The 22,038-nt window shown below is 41.1% G+C and overlaps 2 protein-coding genes across 3 annotated transcripts in view; one reads left to right on the top strand and one right to left on the bottom strand.

Annotated features, from left to right (window-relative positions):
* Positions 1-1,023: 1,023 nt before the first annotated feature.
* hars (histidyl-tRNA synthetase) lies at positions 1,024-12,551 on the bottom strand. Of its 2 annotated transcripts, XM_079668519.1 has the most exons (14): positions 12,392-12,546; positions 9,895-10,248; positions 9,484-9,573; positions 8,801-8,920; positions 7,085-7,180; positions 6,510-6,635; positions 6,296-6,403; positions 6,015-6,113; positions 5,426-5,519; positions 4,122-4,249; positions 3,722-3,985; positions 2,228-2,344; positions 1,695-1,841; positions 1,024-1,449 (listed from the first exon to the last, which is right to left on the bottom strand). In XM_079668519.1, exons 2-14 carry the CDS (start codon positions 10,198-10,200, stop codon positions 1,390-1,392), a joined length of 1,755 nt encoding a protein of 584 aa, XP_079524645.1. In that variant the 5' UTR covers positions 10,201-10,248; positions 12,392-12,546; the 3' UTR covers positions 1,024-1,389. The 2 variants fall into 2 exon arrangements, with proteins under 2 accessions (XP_079524645.1, XP_079524646.1); XM_079668520.1 differs by lacking the exon at positions 9,895-10,248 and having other exon boundaries at positions 12,392-12,551.
* Positions 12,552-16,313: 3,762 nt separating this feature from the next.
* The window catches only part of ugl (ureidoglycolate lyase), a 215,706-nt gene continuing 209,981 nt past the window's right edge, over positions 16,314-22,038 (top strand). Inside the window, exons 1-3 of the mRNA XM_079670709.1 lie at positions 16,314-16,360; positions 17,275-17,403; positions 17,486-17,704. Of these exons, the coding sequence (XP_079526835.1) occupies positions 16,355-16,360; positions 17,275-17,403; positions 17,486-17,704 (354 nt within the window). The 5' untranslated portion in view covers positions 16,314-16,354. The remainder of the gene's footprint in view (positions 16,361-17,274; positions 17,404-17,485; positions 17,705-22,038) is intronic.

Genomic DNA, 22,038 nt, shown 5'->3' on the forward strand with positions numbered 1-22,038 from the left:
AGCCTCTTCCTCTCAGATCTGCAGCGCTCCAGTCACCCTGATGTGAAGCTTGTTGCACCCACAGAAAAAAGATCTGTATCTGTTCAAAGCACTGGAGAGGTCAAAGAAGATGACTGTCAGAGCTTCCCTGCAGGTGAATGGAGGAACATGGTGTCCTCTTCTCCACTCTAAGCTTACTGCGTCAGGATTAGCCTCTCGGTTTGTAGCCACCCTAATTATAAATAGCATTGTTTTGATACAGGACTATTGCACCAGATTCATAAAATCTGCCATTATAGCTAAAGAATCTGAAAATGATCCTGATCAAGCTGTTAAATGAGATGTGTCTGAAAGACTTGTTTCACTGATAGTTCCAAAATAATTTACAAATAGTCATCCATATAATACGGAAAATGTATCCACATAGGAACAAGATGTAAAGACGAGGTTTTGATGTATTGGCTGAGAGAACTATTTATGTAATGCATGATTTTCCTAAATGTGGCTGTAAGAACAAGTGTTTTAATCTTGAGAAGGCTACTTTTGATACAAGCTAACTGACTATTAATTACAATAGTAGCCTTTATTATAGAAGTCAAAGACTGCACCAAATGAAATCGTGCCAATGGAATCTCTTGAAATCAATATTAGTCAAGAAGATGCCTGTTCTTTATCAGTTCAAGATGATATTCAGTTTACTAGCAGGAAAGAAGAAACTAATGTTGTGTTCCTTATATTCATCCATTTTTCTAAAAGGATTTCTATCTTTCAGGTCTCCAGTGGAATAAGATAGCATTTTAAACCCTATTGAAGAACTTGCTTGATTTCTGTTACATTTGTGTGTAGTAAATGTTGATCTGAAGAAAAGTGCTCTTCATTATTAAACATCCAACAAGATTTGTCAGCACCCTCGTAGACACAGGTAAACCCAGTCTGATATAAAGTAATACAAACCAAAACAGGCTACATGGCTACATGCCACCTAAGTACAGTAAGTGAGAAACATCATATTGTTTTAAACTGAGAATGTCAGTGAACACAAGCTGCTGAGCAATGAGTTTATTTCAGACACCTGGCAGTACAGCCATGGAATAAATGAAAGTGTTTTTGTTAGAAGCTGAGTTTAACTTCAGCATGAGATGGTGCAGGGAGAAAGTACACGTCTTAAACAGAACAGAGATGAAGCTGTACAAATAAATGTAGCTGCTCTCTAGCAGCTTTGTAGATAATAATAACTGATGCGTTCCTCTCAGCAGCTCCGTTATACAGTGCTGACACTGAAGGCATGTTACCCTTAAGAACATCATGTTGGCATCATTGCTAAGGGTAACTTTGTTTCATGTTGCCAAGGAGTCTGTAGAAGAGTGTGCAGTGTCTGTTTGAAGATGGCGGGGGGGGGGGGGTTAACGTCTAGGCCTCAGAGGTCCTCCTCTTGATCTCAGCTATCAGATCTGCTCTGGATATATCAGCCTGTGGGGAGAGAGCAGACAGTGAGGTTAGTCCTGCAGCATCACAAACTCAGTCTTACGGCCCTGTCAAACAGACACACACATCCAAATATATTGGCCCTCAACCCCAAACTGCTCCCGATGGCCAACACTGAGTATGTGTGAATGTTAACCTCTGAGCCTGTATGGCTGCCTCTGCATCATTGTGTGTTAATGGTAATAAAAACATAATTTGGTATCATCTTTAATAAAGATGTGTTCAGGTACCTCCTCTCTGGTTGCCACGGCGCGCAGCTTCACCACCCCATCCTTCAGCTCCTGCTCTCCCAGGATGGCCACCAGGGGGATCCCCGAGTCCTCGCAGTACTGCAGCTGACTCAGCAGTTTGGGGTTCTTCTTGTAAATTACCTCTGCCTGGACACATACACAGCATTCAGTGTGACGAATAATATTTTTAAATGACAGCATGACAAATGTGAACTTTCCACACCAAAAAGTCCAAAATTAGCAGTAAAGGAACAAGTGCCCTTTTTGAGTGAATGGAAGTTATATTCCATTAGTCTATGTTTTATTATAGACTGAGAAATGTATTTTTATTTTTGATTAAAAGTTACACGCTCTTTGGAAAGAAAATCAGCATTGGCAGGTCAGTCTTAAAATAATATAAAAATGTAATTGATGAATCTCTAGTCTAGTGCAAAGGTGATAGTAATAATTTTCAGAAATCAGACTCCAGACTTACGAAGCAACATTAAACAAGGTTAGTGGAATCTGCAAATATAACACTAGTTAACACAGACCTTGATGCCAGCGTTCCAGAGCTCAGTGAGCAGTTTGAGTCTCTCCTCCAGCAGGTTCTTCTGAGCAGACACCACCATCACCTGAACCTCTGTGGTGCGGACCCTCTGTGCTGAGGCCTGAAAACACACACACACACACACACACACACACACACACACACACACACACACACACACACACACACACACACACACACACACACACACACACACACACACACACACACACACACACACACACACACACACACACACACACACACACACACACACACACACACACACACACACACACACACACACACACACACACACACACACACACACACGTCTCAGGGTGCATTCACACCTAATAGTCCGCTTCTCAGGTGCGCACCAGAACACAGTTTGTTAAATTGTTTCATTTTTCAGAAGGTTCGGTTTGCGTAAAACTCAAACGGACTATAAACACAAGCCATGTGCACGGAAATGCTGTTCAACCATTGGTCAGACATTAAGAGGATAAAAACGCAAATCCCGGCAATTTCTACAGGAGCCTCCGCCATGGAGCATCGGCACTTTCGGCAGGTTATTCTCATTCTGCTGTTAATCTGGAGATCAACAGACACTAGCGGCCCGCGCATATGATTATCAGACAACGTCCGTTAAAAAACATTATGACACATATAATGAGAGACGTTCTGCAGTAAGGAGGGGCGTTTCACAGACGACAGGTGTTCTTAATATTATGTAGTTGACACTGTTCAACACTTCATTCTGCTTCACTCTTTAACTAAACAACCGCGGATGTCTTGAAGGATTCTTTCGCTAAAGATTTTGAAGACATCAGCGTTCTTGAGACACGTAAATACTACGCTTCCTATGTTTTGGTGCGGACTGCGTTCACACCAGCAATGAACCGCTCCAGAGTTCGCAAGCAAGTGTTTCCGAGACTACCTATTTTAACGGACCACTTAGTTCAGTTAAGACAGGGGTGTCAAACTCGGGGCCAAATCCGGCCCGCCATTTCATTTTATGTGGCCCCACAAGAGCTTGCAAAGAATATAATAAGTTTATTATAATGTTACGTGCCGCTTTAAAGGAGAACGTTGCCCATAAAGTGTATGTCCCACAATGCATCTTATTTTGTGACATGCGCAATGAAGAGACTTGCAATTATTTTCCCTAGACTTCTGCTTTCAGACGTAGTTCATAATGAAGTTATTACCCTATCCGATAATAATCCAATACAGAGGAAATATTGTAAAATAATACACTATTTTATATGTATTATGTATATTTATCTATGTATATTTATATAGTCTTAAAGTTACCACCGGCCCTTTGAGTGCAACCATAATTCTAATGTGGCCCGCAATGAAATTGAGTTTGACACCCCTGAGTTAAGAGGTCTCGGACTGCTTTCACACCGACCCAAATGAACTGCACCAGGGTTCGATTCAACCGGACTATACAAGGCAGGTGTGAACGCACCTCACTCACTCACAGGATTACCTCGGCCTTCTGCTCCATGATGGAGAAGATCCTCTCGATGCCGATGCTGACCCCCACACATGGCACCTTCCTGCCCTTGGGGTCAAACATCCCCACCAGCCCGTCATACCGGCCCCCGCCCGCTACGCTGCCCACGCTCACACTCTCCTCTGCACCAGAACCATTCTGGGCTTCAGCAGCGATGCCTGCCTGAGTCAGAACCCCCTCGTAAATGATCCCTGTGTAATAGTCCAGACCCCGGGCCAGACTCAGGTCAAACACCACCTGCACAGGATGGAGGAATGAAAAGGTAGCAGGTCAACAGAGAAGAGAGGAAAGTAGAAGGTATGATAGGGAGCTTTAAGACATTGCTGACTCCAGTGAACAAAGTGAATGCTCGGAAATATATCAGTTGAGTCACCTTGTCCGTGACCTGGAACAGCTGCAGGTAGCTGAACAGCAGCTTAATGTCCGTCAGCCCCGCACAGGCCTGCTTACTCTGAGACATCTTTTGATCCTGCAGGAGGCGCTCTGCCAGCTCCATCCCACCTGCAACACAAACACAGCAACATCAGCACCCACCCTGTTGGAATAAGGTCCAGTACTCCCCCTCTTTAGCTGTTTTAATGTATAGGGGGCTCCATGAGATCAGCGCTGCTCATAATAAATCATAACCGTAATATATTTTCTCTTTTCATTCTTTTATTTTTTTTAATTTAAAATATCAGAATACAGTACAGTATCTATCCTACTGTATTTATTATTAATTTCAGATTTGTGTCTTATTGTAAAGGTTTATATTTTTACCTATTCCTGCAACTTTTTGTCTATTTCACAATTGTTTTGCATTATTTGATGTCTTGTAATTTTATGTATCATGTTGGAGGAGCCTGGCGTATTTTCGCTGCAGCGCGTAGCACGGTTTAAGCGTGCCGTGCCAAACCGACCCATTTCTTGTTGCGTTTCCACTAGGCGTAGTTCCGCAACTACAACAAGATGAACATATTTTACCGTGATTTAATTGTAATACACGTTTCAAAATGATGCCGAAGTAACAACATACTGATACCGGTTAGTAAAAACCATGACTTAATGCTTTGACAAGTCTGCAGACAGACGGCAGGCGAAAAATCTTTTAAAATGCGTGTTTTCTGAATGGAGATCGGCTAAGCTAACGCAGTATATGCTCCGACCGTCCACACTCACTACAACGGCCTATACAGACATAAATAAAGCAGCGACTGTATTCGCCATGACACAGACAGTCTGTGGTTTGTACTTGTTTAACCTTTGTCTAGTTTCTGAACAGATATGAAGAGCTGTGAGCTCTGACTGCTAACAGCTAACGGCTGATGTTGTGTTTTGCGTTACTATAGTTACTGCCCCAGTTCCTAAACTGTAATGGAAACGCAGCATAAAGTGAGCCTGGCCTACCAAGGTCTAACTATACCGTACGAGGCCCTGCAGTGGAAATGCGCCATTAGACTGAAGAGTTTCACTGCCAAAGCTACGCTCTAGCTAATGTGCTTATACATGCAAACCTTTTAAACAATGCCATTCATTCCCACATGCCTTTTTTTGTCCAGGAAAAGAACCAAAACTAGATGCTGTTTGATATAATACCATAGGAGAATAACCATAGCTCCAATAATCTCATGAACCCCTGTTTGGAGTGAATACTTTACTGACAACATATCACTGATGTCTGTGAGTTGGGAGTCTCACCCTGTAAACTGACGTACTCCCCGATCTGGTCCGCAGCCTCCTCTGAGAGACCCTTCTCACTCACCATCTCCTTCCTCACTTCCTCCCACGGCATCTGGGTTCAAACAACATAAGGAGATATTGATGAATGACAGAGAAGGTGGGAGAAAACAGGGTGACACCCATTTGTCTCATTATAGCGACATTTTAGCATGCTCTACAATATTTGTACATGTCCTTCTTGAGAACTGAGTTCATAAAAGCTGAGTATTTGCACATAGGAGGGCTGCATAATTAATCAAAATTACAATATGGACTAGTACACTATTCAACTTACAGGACATATATTATTGAATACTTGTTAAAGTAAGTATTGTGGAGCTGCAGGGATACACCAGCCTGCAAATCGTATTCTACTTAACAATACATATTGTTTGCTCCAGATCCTCAAAAAGAAAAAGCCCATAACCATTGTTTCATTTTATATTTCAAATGTTATGAGAATTGGGATGCAAAATGATGAATCCATTCATTATCGTTTATCATATGGCAATTTTAGTTGCAAAATCATCTCAATAGGTTTTTTGTTTCCACATGGTGCAGCACAAACCTTGTCCAGTTTATCCACTGTTGAACAGATGGTGCGGAACTTGTCGTCTGGAACACCACACACAGCGAACATCCCGTCCAGGATGCGTCTGTCGTTCACCTGCACACGGAGGACGTGGTTATCACAGTCAGAAAACCTTTATGATTCCCACAGTGGGAAAAACTAAATAAGTAGCAGTCTTCTGAAGAGAAAATGCATACTGCACATCAGAGTGATTATCTCTTCCACTCATCATATCTGCGGCTTCCCTGTAGCCATTTCCCTGAATTGATGGGACTAACCTTGATCCGGAAGTCTCCGATGTCCAGCTCACTGAGGATCTCGTAGACGATCTTCAGACACTCAGCGTCTGGAATCATGGCGTCATACTGCCCTGCGATGTCAAAATCCTGAAACACACACACATGTGAGAGAATAAAACCATGTCAGCTTTTTAAAGATCCAACAGATCCTCCGGTATGCGGGTCGTGGTGCGTATGTATCAGGATGACTCACACACTGGTAGAACTCTCGGTAACGTCCCCGAGTCATGGCGGGGTTGTCACGGCGATACACTTTAGCGATGTGGTAACGCTTGATGTTTGTTATCTTGTTCATGGCCAGGTAGCGAGCGAAGGGCACCTGAAGGACGGCAGGTCAAGAACAACACTCTGCTTTGAGGACTAGGCTAAGTTAATGTAGCACCAACATACAAGACAAATACAATTGTTAAAATTAAAAAGCAACCTTTGTAACAAAACAACAAAAAAATGATAAAGGGAAGTTCTATATTTCATAAATAAATGAAAGTAAACTCATGTGATAAAGGACAAATTCTTAATGTGCAGAATCACACCCTGTGTCCTCCTGATTAGAAACAGGATATTCAAAAATCCATTGTTGAGAAATTAATGTTGCTCTCCTGTTAATAAGAAGCATCTTGCTTGTTTGATGCATTAATGTCTTAAATGATAAAACATTTAGAGGCAACAAAAGGTATTTTCTCCCTTTCGTGAACCTTCAGTTAAACAGAGCAATGATCCCTTATATAATAAAACATCTATGTGAACATGGTGCAGTAGGCAGGATACAGTGAGGTCATATCTGAGGGACAGCAGCTCTCCTCCTTGGTCCTTCAGGTCGTAGATGAGCTTTGAGTCTTCTCCATACTTTCCTGTCAACGTTTCCTACAGCACAAACAATCACAAGATTACCTCATAGTGAGTCAAAAGGTCAGATGGTTTATAATAAGACACAAAAAGTAGAGAGGAGACCAGCTTGGCTGTGTTTTTGCAGTATGGAGAGGTGAGGGGGGGATTGTGAGCACACTTCCCCTAAACCTGACAAATAGCATACATGTCATATAACACCAACTCCTCCTTTTCCAGTGTTACATGATCTAAAAATGGAGAGGCGAAGGTGTCCTAAATCCTTGATACATGTCCACATTTCCAGTTCCCTCTGTCAAAGATTAAACAGTTTTTGGACTTGGCTTTGGTAAAATGCATGAAATAAGGTATGTGGTTAACATGAGCTGAAGTGGTTAACACGAGCTGAAGAGATGTTCACGTTATGTCCTTTAGTGATGTGTCGGTCGCGAACGAGCCAATTCTTTTGAACGGCTCTTTGGTACGAACGAGGAGAACCGAGTCGTACTTGGTGAGAGCCGTTCTTGTTATTGTTCAATCGTTGGTCCGCACTCACTGCCTGCGAATCCACTCGCCTCTTAAAAAGCTTGATTTTGTTCCCAACACGTATTCTGTGAAGACCCGCCCCTACTCTGATTGGTAGGTTTCAGCACGAGGAGTGAGATGGGATGGGTCGGAACGGAATACTCGAGAGAGAGAAGTCATAACAAGTGGTACAGGACAGGTAGCCGACGTGTGATTCGGATGGAAAATGAGCCAAACGCGAAAACGCAGCAGCATTTGGATGCACTTCAACCAAAACCCAGGCAGTGATAAAGCGCACCATTTGTAAAGGCAAAATATCCTTTAGAGCAGGGTCAACAAATAATCTCCATCGCCACTTAAAAACACAGTATCTAATATTAAGAGTTGCGTGAAATTCAGGCAAGGCAACTTTATTTACTTAACACATAGAGGGTAAATTCAAAGTACATTCACTGACATGGATATGCCGCCACCTTGTGTCGTGTTTACAATGCAGATTATTGACATTAGGTCTGGCAATACAGTCAATCATTATCCTGGTGATTATTTCGCAGATAAACCTAGTAACCCGACCCCCTTTAAAAAAACAGCTCTTTTGAACGGCCCTTTAAAGGAACGAAGCCATAAGATCCGGCTCCCTTCAAAGAGCCATAATTCCCATCACTAAGGTCCTTAGACATAAAATACGTCAGTAAACGCAGCACTGGGGAATTTAAAAAAGTCTGTTTCCAAAACATAGCTTAGTGGTGGTGACGTGAAGTCATGCATTTTGTTTATAGCCTAATGTTAGCTTTTTACTTCTGGAGAATCAATTATGCTTTAAAAAAAATCACAAAGTGATGTTAATATGAAAAATATCAGATCTTGTTTTCTGCAATATTCCAAAATCCAATGGCAACAAATCACATTGTTTTATGTTGAGGTAACAAGTGAGGTGCTTTCTTCAGGGTCAGCACACAAAAATACGTCATTACCGCACTACTCTATGATCCTAGAGTATAGATAGATTCTGACATAAAGGTCAACAGTTACCATGGACAACATTAGACAGGCTTGTGCTGTAGCCATGCAATTCTTCATGTTAGCCGCCATGTTTTCGCTTGCCAAGAGTGAACGGTGATTGTGAACATGTACCTTTAGTTCAAAAACAGGCGTGTCGATGGTCTCTGCACCGTGGCGTTTGAAGCAGCCGAGGATGGTGTTGAACACTTTTTCTCTGATGGCCATCTGCTTAGGGTTGTAGTCCCTCGTTCCCTGATAGAGAAACACATTTGTTGCATTTAAATCGTGACGATGAATTTTTAATTGTTTTAAAGAACTCTGTCAAGTACGCGTGCATCGATCAGCAGGGTTGTAGTGCTGAGGTCGGCGGGTAAAACTGAGAAATGTTGCCTTCAAGGTCACGGCTCTATTACTATACTAATGATAGGAAGCTCATGTAAACAGCATGTGAGACAGCCATTGTTAGCTTTGTGGGCTTTAACTACTATGTTATGTTATAGACCTCCATGCTGGGGGGTTTGAGGGCTACATGTTATTATGTTACAGTACATTAACAGTGTGATGGTGCTCTGTGCTTTTCTGATATTTTCGAAGAAAGTTAATAACAATCTATGGATAGTCACTGCAAACATTTAGCTGTATACAATTTTCAAATGTATTTTTTTCCATGCAAATTGCAACTTTATACCTTTAAAATGGCATGTGTTTCTCCATGTACAGATAGGTTTTAAAGATTCAGAGATACAAATCATATTAACAACATATTGCTGCAGTGCTCTGGTTGTGTGTTTGAATGCAGCAGAACTACGTCTTACCTTTGCCGTCTTGAGAACAAACTGGTGTTTTCCATCATCTCCTCCGATCTGAGCCTTCAGCTGCAGCAGTTTGGAAACCTCTTCATCGATCTGTAATACACACACAAGAACTGTCAACACTTACTCAAGGTTTCATACATACATCACATACTGAACTGATCAACTAAAGCAAATTCAAATCTGCTCAAAGATTGAAAGTCAAGCATCTGAGAAATACACAGCTCAGTTTGCCTGGATGTCAGAGGGCTGATGGAGGGGCAGGCAGCTGCATCAGAGCCAAAGTAACAACGTTTTTCTATTCATTTATTTGATCAGGAATCGAATACAAATAATTGATTCCAATAGTCATAAAAACACCGGTCAATCCCAACAACTGACAACATTTTATTTCACACAGATCCATGAGCCTACCTGAGCCACAGTGATCCCAGGGAAAGAATGCAGAGTTCGGACACGCATCGCAGTCCGAATCAGACCCGAGCAAGCACGAACACACAACATGGCCGGAAAAAAATAAGTCCAATAATTGGACAGGCAAAAGTTCAGGAGTGCATCATGGGAACAGCAGTGTTCAGTGGTGTCGTACAGGAACAGCCACAGCAGCCAATCACAACGGTCGGTAGAGACCCAGGAAGTGAGTTGATCAGTGATGTCCAGGGGGGTTGGGTTCAGCAGTGAGGTAGATGATGGTGATGAAGGGGGGGGGGCCGAGGTCATCCGGGGTTAGCAGGAAGAACAGGAGAAAAGTGGTAAGCAACCCTATCACTGGAGCAGGGCATGACGCCGCATCATCATCACAGCGTGGAGGATAGAACATGATATCACATGAGAGCGAGTCAATCAAAGAGGCCAGCCAGCATACACACACATACACACACACCAAACAAACACAGGGGCTGCTCTGACCCTAAAATCCAATCTACATGTCGAGTGCATTCAGTGTTTTTAGGGGTATCATTTTAACTCTTGTGTGGTCTTACTATCAACTTTTGTCCTCTCGGTTTGACTATGTTTAAAGCATGTAGTATAAATAATCAAATCTGTGTTACACGTTTTAACGCAACTTTATACCTACTAATTATCACATGTTTTACTCTTCTTTTTTAAATGTATGGTCAAGAGACCTCATTTACACAAAATCAGAGTTATAAAAGGAATTTTCTTTGAATGATTTTACAAAATTGACCCCAGAAGACCACATATGCTATACATTTGAAGTTTAACTACACTTCTGTGATGACTTTAGGTGTAACGTGGAATTAGCTGCTTCACTTTCAGGGGCCTTGTAATGTGTAAACTGGTTTACAGTCACACAGTGGTGACTTCATAACAGCCATGTTATTAGTAACTCCTGTTCTTTGTCCACTATAACAAGAAATGTCTACTGAGAAAAAGGCGTATGGAACTTTCATCTGTCACTTTCCATAACCACTGCTTGTTTTGCTGAATTTTGTCCTGAGGTTAGACCCTTTGTGGGCTCAATGACATTTTGTCGGACAAAATAGCAAATAAATCGGACCAAACTAGACAAATAGTAACAAGAGAAACATGGTGCAAACACTTACTGTAGCACTCTCTGTCAATGCTTTAAGGTTTTAACATTTTATTTGAAGTGAGGTTTATCTCACTTTAAATTCAAAAACATGCTGATACCTCCTCTGTGATGCATGGCAGATTATTGGAGGAACCAGTACTTAAATTGAGATAAAACTGGTACAGACTATGATATTTATATTAGTTACCTTTGTGCCAGCTGATAATAAAGTATCAAACTAAAGTATTACATTGTCAGATTGCACTGTGTGTGTATAGAACCGTAAAACATCTGATTAGCTAAAGATTAAGTGGTCACAGGCAGTGGTGGAAAAAGTATTCTGATTCTTAACTAAGTCCCGCATCGAGAATGGTACTTAAGTCAAAGTAATTAAGTATGATTAGGAACATATACTTAAAGTCTCGGGAGTAAGTAAGTACTCATTGCAGAAAAAAATACTATTTGTTTAAATATTTTAAAGCGAAAGCAGCAAATCTTAACATTTAAGAAGCTGGAACTGTGAAATATCTTTTACAAAAAACATCTTAGCAAAATTGCTCCAAATTGATTTTGTGTTGACCCACTAATGGTTGTAGTTACTTACGTACCTCAAATGTGTACTTAAGCACAGTACTTGAGTAAATGTACTTAGTTACTTTCCACCACTGGCCACAGTTTCCTGAACATGCTGATGACACTTGCCTGTAAATTATTGCATCAACTAACAAAATAGCTAGCTAGTCGACAAGCCGAAGGGAGCAGTAAGCCATTACATTTGGAGCATGTTAAAGCTAGCAGTTAGCCGAATCGGCTATCATGTAACACTGGTAGGGACAAAGTGAGAAGCAGTCCCTTCTACTTGAAATAGTCATTTTAAGCAGCTGGTGTGATAGCTGAACAAATAGCTGGTCAAGTATGGCCCAAGCTTTAAGCTCGGTTTATACCTATACATATGGCCCGAACTTAGACCAATTTATTACTGACTCACTTGCGCCGTACACTACAACACGATCGTTTTTATAAATGTTTGGTCTTTTACAATTGATGCGGTAGGCTTATATAACATTTTGTATTTTTTTAAATATCTGCCAGGTTGTATCATTTGGGTTTCATTCAAACACTTAAACGTAAGCTAACACAGTGAATGCTTCACAGAAGTGACAGTCCTGGTCAGTTTTTCCGAAAAGGTCCCGTACGTTTAATGGTGTTGGTCAGTGCGGATTACTAGTCAGCTCTTCAGTTAGTGTATGTAGCGGTATCTTTGGCTGGCTAGCTGTTAGCATCCCTGCTCTGTTCCAGCCCAACATGACATGCTGTTCACGGCATGCTAACAGCTCGCACACAGCACACAGCACACCTCACTGAGATACTGACCTGCTCTTTGCTAGCCTTCTCTGACTTCAGCTTCCGCACAACTTCACCTTGGACTTTAATCGCTTCTTGTGTCTGTGCCTTCTCTGCCATGACTTTTCATTAATGGATTTGCACCGCTACTCAAACCACCGGAAACGATCAACGTAATACTTCCGGGCAATATTTTCCAAGTAAAATCCTTCATCATTCTAAATCCCTCATAATAAAATGAGATCAAAACAAACCAAGAAAAATACAAAACACCATAAATGCTATGAAAACCCCCATACCCTTAAGAAATATCACATAGTGATGGGAATTATGGCTCTTTGAAGGGAGCCGGATCTTATGGCTCCGTTCCTTTGCGAGAGCCGTTCAAAAGAGCCGTTTTGTTAAGGGGGCAGGGTTAATAGGTTTATCTGTGAAATATACCTTTTATAATTCAATCAAATCAAATCCCTGTTTTGACTAATGATTTATATGTGTACACATATATCACTTACATTATTCAATACATCCTTGTACTGAAGTATTCAAAAGTAAAAATTGCATTTTTAATATAAATGAAAAATTGTTTTGATTGCATTTACATGTCAGTTGTTAGACGCTTTTATCCAAAGCGACTTAGATACTCAATACTTTTAACCCCCACAGGAGCAATTTGGGGTGAAGTGTGTGACCGAGGGACACAACGACATGCTGATTGCAGTGGGGTTTGAACCTGTGCTCCCCTGATCCGAACACCAACGCACTAATCCACTACGCCACACATCCCATTTACAGACCCTTGTAACTGTCTGATTGTAGAACCACGCAGATAGCAACACCGATACAAACTGACAACAAATCTTTTCTGAGCCTAAAAATAATCATAAATAAATAACATAATGAAAATAAAAATATCGCAATGCTCAAAACAGAAGCATCCCACAGTCTCTAATCCTTGGATATTACATGTCACTGCATGCATGCACGGAGCACCTGTAGCGCGTAGATCATCATATCATTCTGTCTTGTATTACAACAACAAAACTTCACTAATATCAAAATGCCCTCCTAAACTTTTTACATCTTAGTGATATGTGTTCTACTGATTCCTCCTCTTGACATCCCTCACACAAACCAGTCTGGTTGTTTCCTATTAATTGTATTATTATATTTTATTGTAGACTGGTATATGTGTACTGGTATAATGCAGTACTGTACGACTAATCTACGCAGTATTTAAAGTATCTACATTTTGTCCACATTTATACATATTTAACATCAATTAAACATATTATTGATGAAAACTGAATATTATAATAACCATAATAATGTAATACTTTGAAAATATCCATTCTGCCTAAGGAGTATACTTTTAATTTGGATACTTTACGTACATTTTAGTGCTAATACATCTGTACTTTTACTTAAGTAACATTTTCAATTCAGGACTTTTACTTGTAACGAGTATTTCTACACTGCTGTATTATAACTTTTACTTAAAGCGGGCCTATCATGCTATATTTGAAACTTGTATTCTAGGGCCATACCTATATAAAACATGTCTGTGAAGTTTTTTTTTCAAAATACCAAACAGATCATGCATTTTAGCCATGCCTCATTTCGCTCTATTTGCTCTTTTCCAGCCCTGTTTTTGCAAGGGCTGATTCTGCTTTTGTGGCAGACTACAGCGCCACTTACAGGCCTGGCATATGTACTACAGCGTCTCCGGTGCTTTCGAGCAGTCTCTCATTCCCCTGATAGGTGGAGAGTTGCCCATATAGGTGGAGCACCCCTTTTCTGACGTCAGAAAAATTCAAATAATAATCAGCTCCGTTGCAGCCCCGTTTTTAGAGATTTGGTTATAGAGGAAAAGAGAGAGGGTTGTGTTTTCTGACACTTGGTGAGTTCCCTGACACACCGGGGACACATATTCATGTATAAAAGACATACAAAAGTGCATTTTGCATGATAGGTCCCCTTTAAAGGTGGGGTAGGTGAGAATGGAGAAACCAGCTCGAGTGCGCTAGAATTTGAAAGTACACAACCGTAAAAATCGGCCCCTCCCTTCAGACTTCCTTACAGAGCCCCTCCTCCAACACACACGGATGCGCACATGACCAATGAGGGCACGAGATAAGTTTGTGCACAGATGGAAGGCTGACAGGCAGGTAGGCCATCCAGTTATCTGCCGCGGGCCGAAGCAGATAATTGGACTTGCTTTTTGCAGCGCCACGGCTTCCACAGATGAAATATTTGTATATATTTATTGTCAAAGCATTTAATTTATTCATTGCTATCGGGATGTTAAGAGCATTCCATGGAATATAACAAAAAGTGTTTCTGCAGTGAATTACCTACCCTACCTTTAAGTATAAGATGTGACTACCTTTTTATTATTGAAAACATAGTTCAGAGACAGTATGAGAGTTTGTCAGAAATGAAGACATTTAAGTTTATTGTGCTTTTTAGATAGCTATTACATTTAAGACAAGTTTACAATTCATAATTAAGTACATTACAAATTCCAATCATTACAGGTGATGCTTATCATAGAATATTCCTGATCGTCGGATTGGAGTTACAGGAGTTATTTCTTTCTCTGAAATTAAGCCTATACCAAGTGACATGTGGGTTAGCAAGAAAATAAAATCACAATCATGATACCAATCAATACAGACATTGACAACAATTGAATAATAAACACGCATTCTGTCAGTAGAAATAGGTCCTTTCCATGAGCAGGACACAGTAGAGGACAGGTTGTTATTCGTGTGCAGGTGGTTGTTAAAAAGGTAACATTTATTAGTATTAACATAAACGAGTGTGCAGACATGAACTCGTTAAATATATTCTCACTCTCATGTCTCTCTCTCATGTGAGGAAAGCCCCTTTCCTCAGTGGCGCTTCTTGTCCGATGTCACCAAGCTGGTGTCAGTTAGTTCATGAGAGGGGCACATTTAAGGCAGGACAAAAGAGAAAAAGACAGTGTTCAAGATTTTAAATAAAAACATAAAATATCATGCACTGAAAAAACTGAACGTTGACTTTAATGAATTGTAATACGTCAACAGATTTTAACCGGAAAACGGAATTGTATTGCTTTGTGAAATCTGTTGACATAATATATTTCATTAAAGACAATGTTTCAGTTTTTGCAGTTTGATTGGTGTTTTTTTGTAACAAAATTGGTTTCAGTAGTTAAAATCTGATTGAATTACATTGTGAAAAACTAAATGCACTTAAGTTAACTTCGGCTAAGTTTACAGCACAACAGACTTTTTGAGAAGGGCCACAGGGGAACCCATGCTTATCCTGTCCTCTAATCGAACTAGTATATACATTTAAACTCTGAGATCTGAGCCCGTCTCAACAGCCACTACACTTTACCTGCAGTGATTCCAACAATCTTCTTGATTGGAATAAACTTCCGAGATTCCCTCCCCGCTCTTTGCTCATATGGTCATTTGACCATTTAGTAACTCTTCCATTATGAAAGAAAAACAATTGAAACAATGGTACAGGGATTATATCTGACATTGAATGGCAGAAGGCATGTCTTTCTCCCTATATTGTTATTCTAAATTAAAATGGTGTCCACCTTCTTCTCCTATAAAATGTTTGGAGTCAATCACATGTACTTTTCATTTAATAATTTTAGAAAGACATGGAATATAATATACATTTAAAAACAACAGCACATTTATAAGTGCATAAAATCAATAAGAATGTGCGGCCCCTTCAGGATATGTTGAGCCGGGGGTTTTACCAGTAAAACAGAATCCAAAATATTTGTGCATTCTTGTGTATGCTTAAAGTATTATCAAGTTAACCATAAATGCTGTTAAGGGGCAGCATGTTTAAATAGCCTCAAACGTCAGTGCACAGAATCTAGGACTTTAAACTCTCCATACAAACATCTTCCTGTTCAAACAGTGACCAAAGTAAACCCCATTACCAAAGTCCATCTGTACTGAGTGAACAGAGACAGTCATCAGCATGTCAGTGAGTATCAACATTTTACTTGATTTTGCATGGACAGTAACGAAAGCCATATTAAGGGTGATGGAAAGGAACAATGTGAGGAGGTGTTAACAGTGTGTTGCAGGGTGGACTTTGACATTCCAAGCTTTTCATTTGTGTTAGTGTTCTGTGATCGTTCCGTTCAAGTGCTGTATGCTTTGATAAGCCTTAGGATTTTTTTTAGCATGAAATTGAACAAAAACAATCTTATCAGGGCTTCAACATGCTGTGGGTCTTGAATCAGTCCGATGGTGTGTGCTGAAACCATTGGGCTCCTGAAACATATTCCTGAAGGACATTTTACATAACATTTCATAAAGCTGACACATTTTAATGAAAAAACTTTAAATAACTACATAAAATCTTCAGTAGACTCGCCACTAAGAGAGTGGATCACATCACTGAGGTCTTTACGCTGGCTTCCTGTCAGTCAAAGAATTGACGATTCATATTTTACACTGCACATCAGTCTTATTCTATTATAGCTTGTTTCAGTTTTATATTATTCGTTACACTTTTTTTTTTCGCCACCTGTGTCTTTATTCGAGTGACAGAGTTGAAAGGGGGTCCTCCGTTTGGGGACCAAGCCCCTACCAACTGAGCTACATGACAGCCCTTCTTTTTGCTATTTAATGACTTATTTTCAATGTCATTTAATAATGTGATTCCGTTGCACTATAAATGAATGCCGTAATGTCTTTCATTTTTGTAAAACACTTTGAATTGCATTTTGTTGAAAGGGGCTTTATAAAGAAACTTGCCTTGTCTTGCCTAAAACATGAGGGGATAACTCACAGTAATACTTTTCAGTGCTTTTGTGTGTCCTATGTATTTGTATTTGTGTATATGGAGATTGAGCGTAAATATCATGCATATATTACTGGTTCTGTCCAAAGGGCCTAGATAACATGGAGCTGTCCCCCCCCCCGTCATGTCTAAAGACAGAATATGAGACAATTTTCACCACAGACTCCCTCCTCTTCCTCCATGAGCTGATCTCCACATTTGATGAGGAGGTTGATCAGGTAAAACAGATTAAAAAAAAGTGTATTTGTTTACGCATTGAAGACTCAGATCTCAGGATATGGCGTCGACACTCTGTTTCAGGTTCTAAAACTACGAGTGTCCAGAAAGGCCCATTTGGACCTGTCAGGTGACCTGCCGAGCTTTCTGGAGAGTAGCTCACATATCAAGAGGGACCCAGCCTGGAGAGTGCTCCCCGTCCCCCCAAGGCTCCAGAGGAGACACGTGGACATCGGGGACCTGGCCCCCTGTGATACCCAGCGCTTCATTCAAGCTCTGCAGTCACCTGCACAAGGCATACAGGTAGCATCTCTATCATTCACCTGTGGCCTTACTAACAAACATGAGGCTAAGGTGGAAATATTTTTTTATTTATAATCTCAATTCAAGTCTTATCAGAGTTAAGTATGTAAGTAAGTATTCTATGCTATCCTTTCATTCCAGTTAGGCATCTGGTGATCACACCAACAACATTCTGCAGTCAGAAGTATTCACTAAAACACAACATGTAGTCCCCAACAAATGCATTTTTTCCTCGACAGAAATAATACTTCCACAGAAATTCACAGTGAGACGATGCTAAAGGACCACAATGATGTGCTCCACAATCACTCTTTTGTCTGACAAACCCAAGCAATGAAAGAATCCCTTCATATTTTTTAAAGTCTCAACAGATCATTATCCACCTACAGTCATGAGCTATTGATGGGAGTCTGATTAAGTGCTTAAAGTGGGCCGGTACTCACCTGTACACAGTATCGGCAGATCCACATTTTAATCTTTGGAGTACCGTGAATTGTATTTGTGTACCGTCACTTCCCAAAGGCTGCCCTTACTCTACTCTTCTCAAATCATGTTCAGATGATCGTTTAACAACTAAAGGAAAAAACTGCTTTACCCAGGGAGCAATGCTTCCCAGCGGATACTAAAACCCGCTGACGCATTACGTTGACCTCAGGTGCTACATTAGCATAACTTACGACCTTAACTACATCCTCTGCTATAGTCGGTTTGATGGCAGGGGCATAAAACACGTGCGTACAAGGTAGCTTTGTGTGTGGCTACGAAGTGCGTCAATTAAAAAAGCTACCACACTTTTATAGACTGTTGCTGATGCTGCAATGGGGCTTTTATTTTTTCTACACCTGTATTTGCAACTTTCATGTGTTTCAATTCTGCTGTTTAAGTGGCAGGTAACTTTTATTCATGTAGCCTTATGCTTGTTGTACACTGGTTAATTATAGTTACTCTACTCAGGAATGCATATTTTGAGAATTTTATATCAGTGGTAGGCCACAGGCCTTCTCAAAATGAACAGGTCTAAATCCAATATATGCACATAGTTCATAAACTGTTTGGCGGATACAGTTCATTTGTATTCCAAGGTAATTTTATTAACTCTTCAACAACATCATGACATCCTTACACGTGTGCACATAATTCTCACATCCAACCTTGTTTCCCATGAGCCCTAGGCTTTCTGTAGTAGCTCTCTGATTGGTTACACCATATGTCTGTCTATTGTCAATACTTTGACATCTCCCCCTTAAATTATCCTCTCTCTAGGTCAGGGGTGTCAAACTCAATTTCATTGCTGGCCACATCAGCATTAAGGTTGCACTCAATGGGCCGGTTGTAACTTTAAGACTATATAAATATAAATATATATATATATATAAAATAATGTTTCATATTACATTATTGCCTCTGCATTGGGTTATTATCGGAGAGGGTTATAACTTCATAATTAACTACGTCTGAGCAGAAATCTAGGGCAAATAATTTCAAATAATTGCAAGTCTCTTCAGTGTGCATGTCACAAAATGAGGTGCATTGTGGGACATGTAGTGTATGGACATCGTGCTTCTGTAAAGTGGCATAAAACCGTATAATAAACGTATTATATTTTTTGCAAGCTCTTGCGGGCCAAATAAAATGAAGTCGGGGGCCGGATTTGGCCCACAGGCCTTGAGCTTGACACCCCTGCTCTAGGTCATCAAGTCCCAAACACTTTGCTCTAGAGTTTAACATTCAGAACTTTAATATATATATTTTTATATATATATCTTAGTACACACATGTTAAGGAATCAAATACAAGTAACCATAACATTTCCTTTCTCAACTTACTGTCAGTAAATTAACAGTTTAACTCTAGCCTGACTACAGGTTTGCTGACTCTCCCAAACCTTGCCACTGTCAGACCTTCCTGTGTGTTCCTATTGAGTCCATCACTCGCACACAGTTCCTGACTGGAGCCATGGTGTTGTACTGTCTCTGTGCTCGCTTTTGCAGTCTCTGTGACAGCTGGCCCTGACGGTATCAGTTGAAGATGTCTCCTGTTCCTTCTCATCTCTCCCCCCCTCTGTGAGTTGGTACGAGCGATGAGTAGAACTGTCCAGGACAACTGATGCTGGTCCTTTCCATGTCTTGAACTCATTCAGCTTCACCAAGACTTGATCTCCTGGTTGTAAAAGAGGCAGGTCCCTCACACCGTGTCTCCTGTTGAAGTAGAATGCTTGTTGTTGCTTAGCCTCAGCATCTCTGCGTCTAATGAGGTCAATATCCGGCCACTTAGGGACCAGATTCTGCTTGAGTGAAGGCAGGGTGGTCCTGATTTTCCGTCCCATGAGTAATTCAGCTGGGCTTACACCAGTAGAGGTCGCTGGTGTCGCTCTGTAGCACATTAATGCTAACAGTGGGTCATCTTGTTTAAGGATGCGTTTTGCAGTTTGAACAGCACGCTCTGCATGCCTATTTCCTTGTGGGTTGTGGGGACTGGATGTGACATGTACAATGTCATACTTTCTGCAAAAGTCTTTCCAGGTCTCACTTGTGAACTGTGGACATTTATTACTGACTATTTTATCAGGGATGCCAAATCTTGCAAATGTTGCTTTCAGTAACTTAACAACCTGGTCTGTTGTGGTAGATGGCAAGTGCAAGATTTCCAAGTAACGTGAATAATAGTCAGATATCACAATATACTGCTTTCCTTTATACTCACATAAGTCTGTGGCTATCTCTTGCCATGGTCTCTCAGGCAGCAGTGTGGGCTGCAGTGGCTCTTTGCACTGTGCACGCTTGTTCAGCTGGCAGAATTGACATGTTTCAACCCTTTGTTTAATGTCAGCAGATATGTTAGGCCACCACACAGCTTCTTTAGCACGTTCTCGGCATTTTGACAGGCGTTGATGTCCATCGTGTAGGCGTTCCAGTATTTCCTGTCTCATAGACTATGGAATTACAATGCGACAGCCCACAGTGACAAGACCTTCACATAATGACAATGAATGCTTCATTGTATAATAGTCTTTTGCACTGTTAGTGATGCTGGTCACTCGCTCCGGCCAACCATCTTTGATCAGCTTCTGCACACTTTATAGCTGCTCATCTTCCTGTGTAGCAGACCATATCCTGTCCAGTTTGTGCTGTGATATTGGCCAACTATGTGTGACTGCATTAACATAACAAGCAACATCAGTGTCTGTGGTGTTGTCTCTGTTATTTACAGGGCTGCGTGACAAGGCATCTGCAATGACCAGTGTTCTGCCTTGGCATTAGATCGCATCAGCCACATCAAGAGTCTTTGACATCTTATTGGTACTGTATCCAAATCTTTACTGTTTATCAGTGGAACGACAGGCTTATGATGAGCCTAAATCTGTCCATGCCTACTAGGTACTTTTGGAACCTCTCACAGGCCGATAATTCTGCTAAACATTCTTTCTCTATTTGTGCATACCTGGTTTCCGCGTCTGTCAATCTCCTGGAACAGTACACAACAGGTTTTCAACTTTCCCCATGCAGCTGCAGAAGGACGCCCCCTATCCCATAACTGCTTGCTTCTGCAGAAACATCTGTCTGTTTGTGTGGGTCATAGTGTGCCAAGACAGGTGAGATGATAAGGGCTCCTTTCAGTCTCTGAAACGCTCGTCATTGTGGCTGATCCCAGTTCCAGACAGTGTTTCCCCTCAGCAGATCATACAGAGAGCTTGCTGCTGTTGCCAAGTCTGGTATGTATTTGCTCATGTAATGAATCATGCCCAGTGCTCGCTTAAGCTCGAGGACATTTGTGGGCTCCTGTAGCTCACTGATGGCATTCACTTTACCAGGGTCTGCTCTTACTCCATTGGCGTCCACAATGTGGCCCAGGAACCGCAGCTCTGGCTGTCTGTACACACATTTCTCCTTATTGAGTTTGAAACCTGCCTGCTCCATTCTAATGTGCTCTGCAGGTTTGTGTTGTCTGTGGCCATGTCCTTCCAATGGACAATAACATCTTCCATATATACGGCCACACCCTCTAGTCCCTCAAGCAGTTCATTCATCTTGCGCTGGAATATCTCTGCGGCTATATTTATCCCAAAAGGCAAGCGCTTGAAGCAATACCAAAAGGTGTAATGAAGGTGGTTAAGAGGCTGCTGTTTTCATGCAATGTTACCTGCCAAAAGCCTGAAGCTGTATCCAGTGACATGAAGACTGTGGAACCTGACAGCTTGGCCAGTGTCTCCTCTGTCGTTGGCGGTTGATAACGGTATTTTTTTATGTTCTCATTCAGCTTTTGAATTCCTACGCTGATTCTTACTGCGCCTTTCGCTTTCAGTCTGTGGGTTGCGTGACCTTCTCTATCACGCC

The sequence above is a fragment of the Notothenia rossii genome (assembly GCF_949606895.1).
Source record: "Notothenia rossii genome assembly, chromosome: 3".
NCBI classification, from domain to species: domain Eukaryota; kingdom Metazoa; phylum Chordata; class Actinopteri; order Perciformes; family Nototheniidae; genus Notothenia; species Notothenia rossii.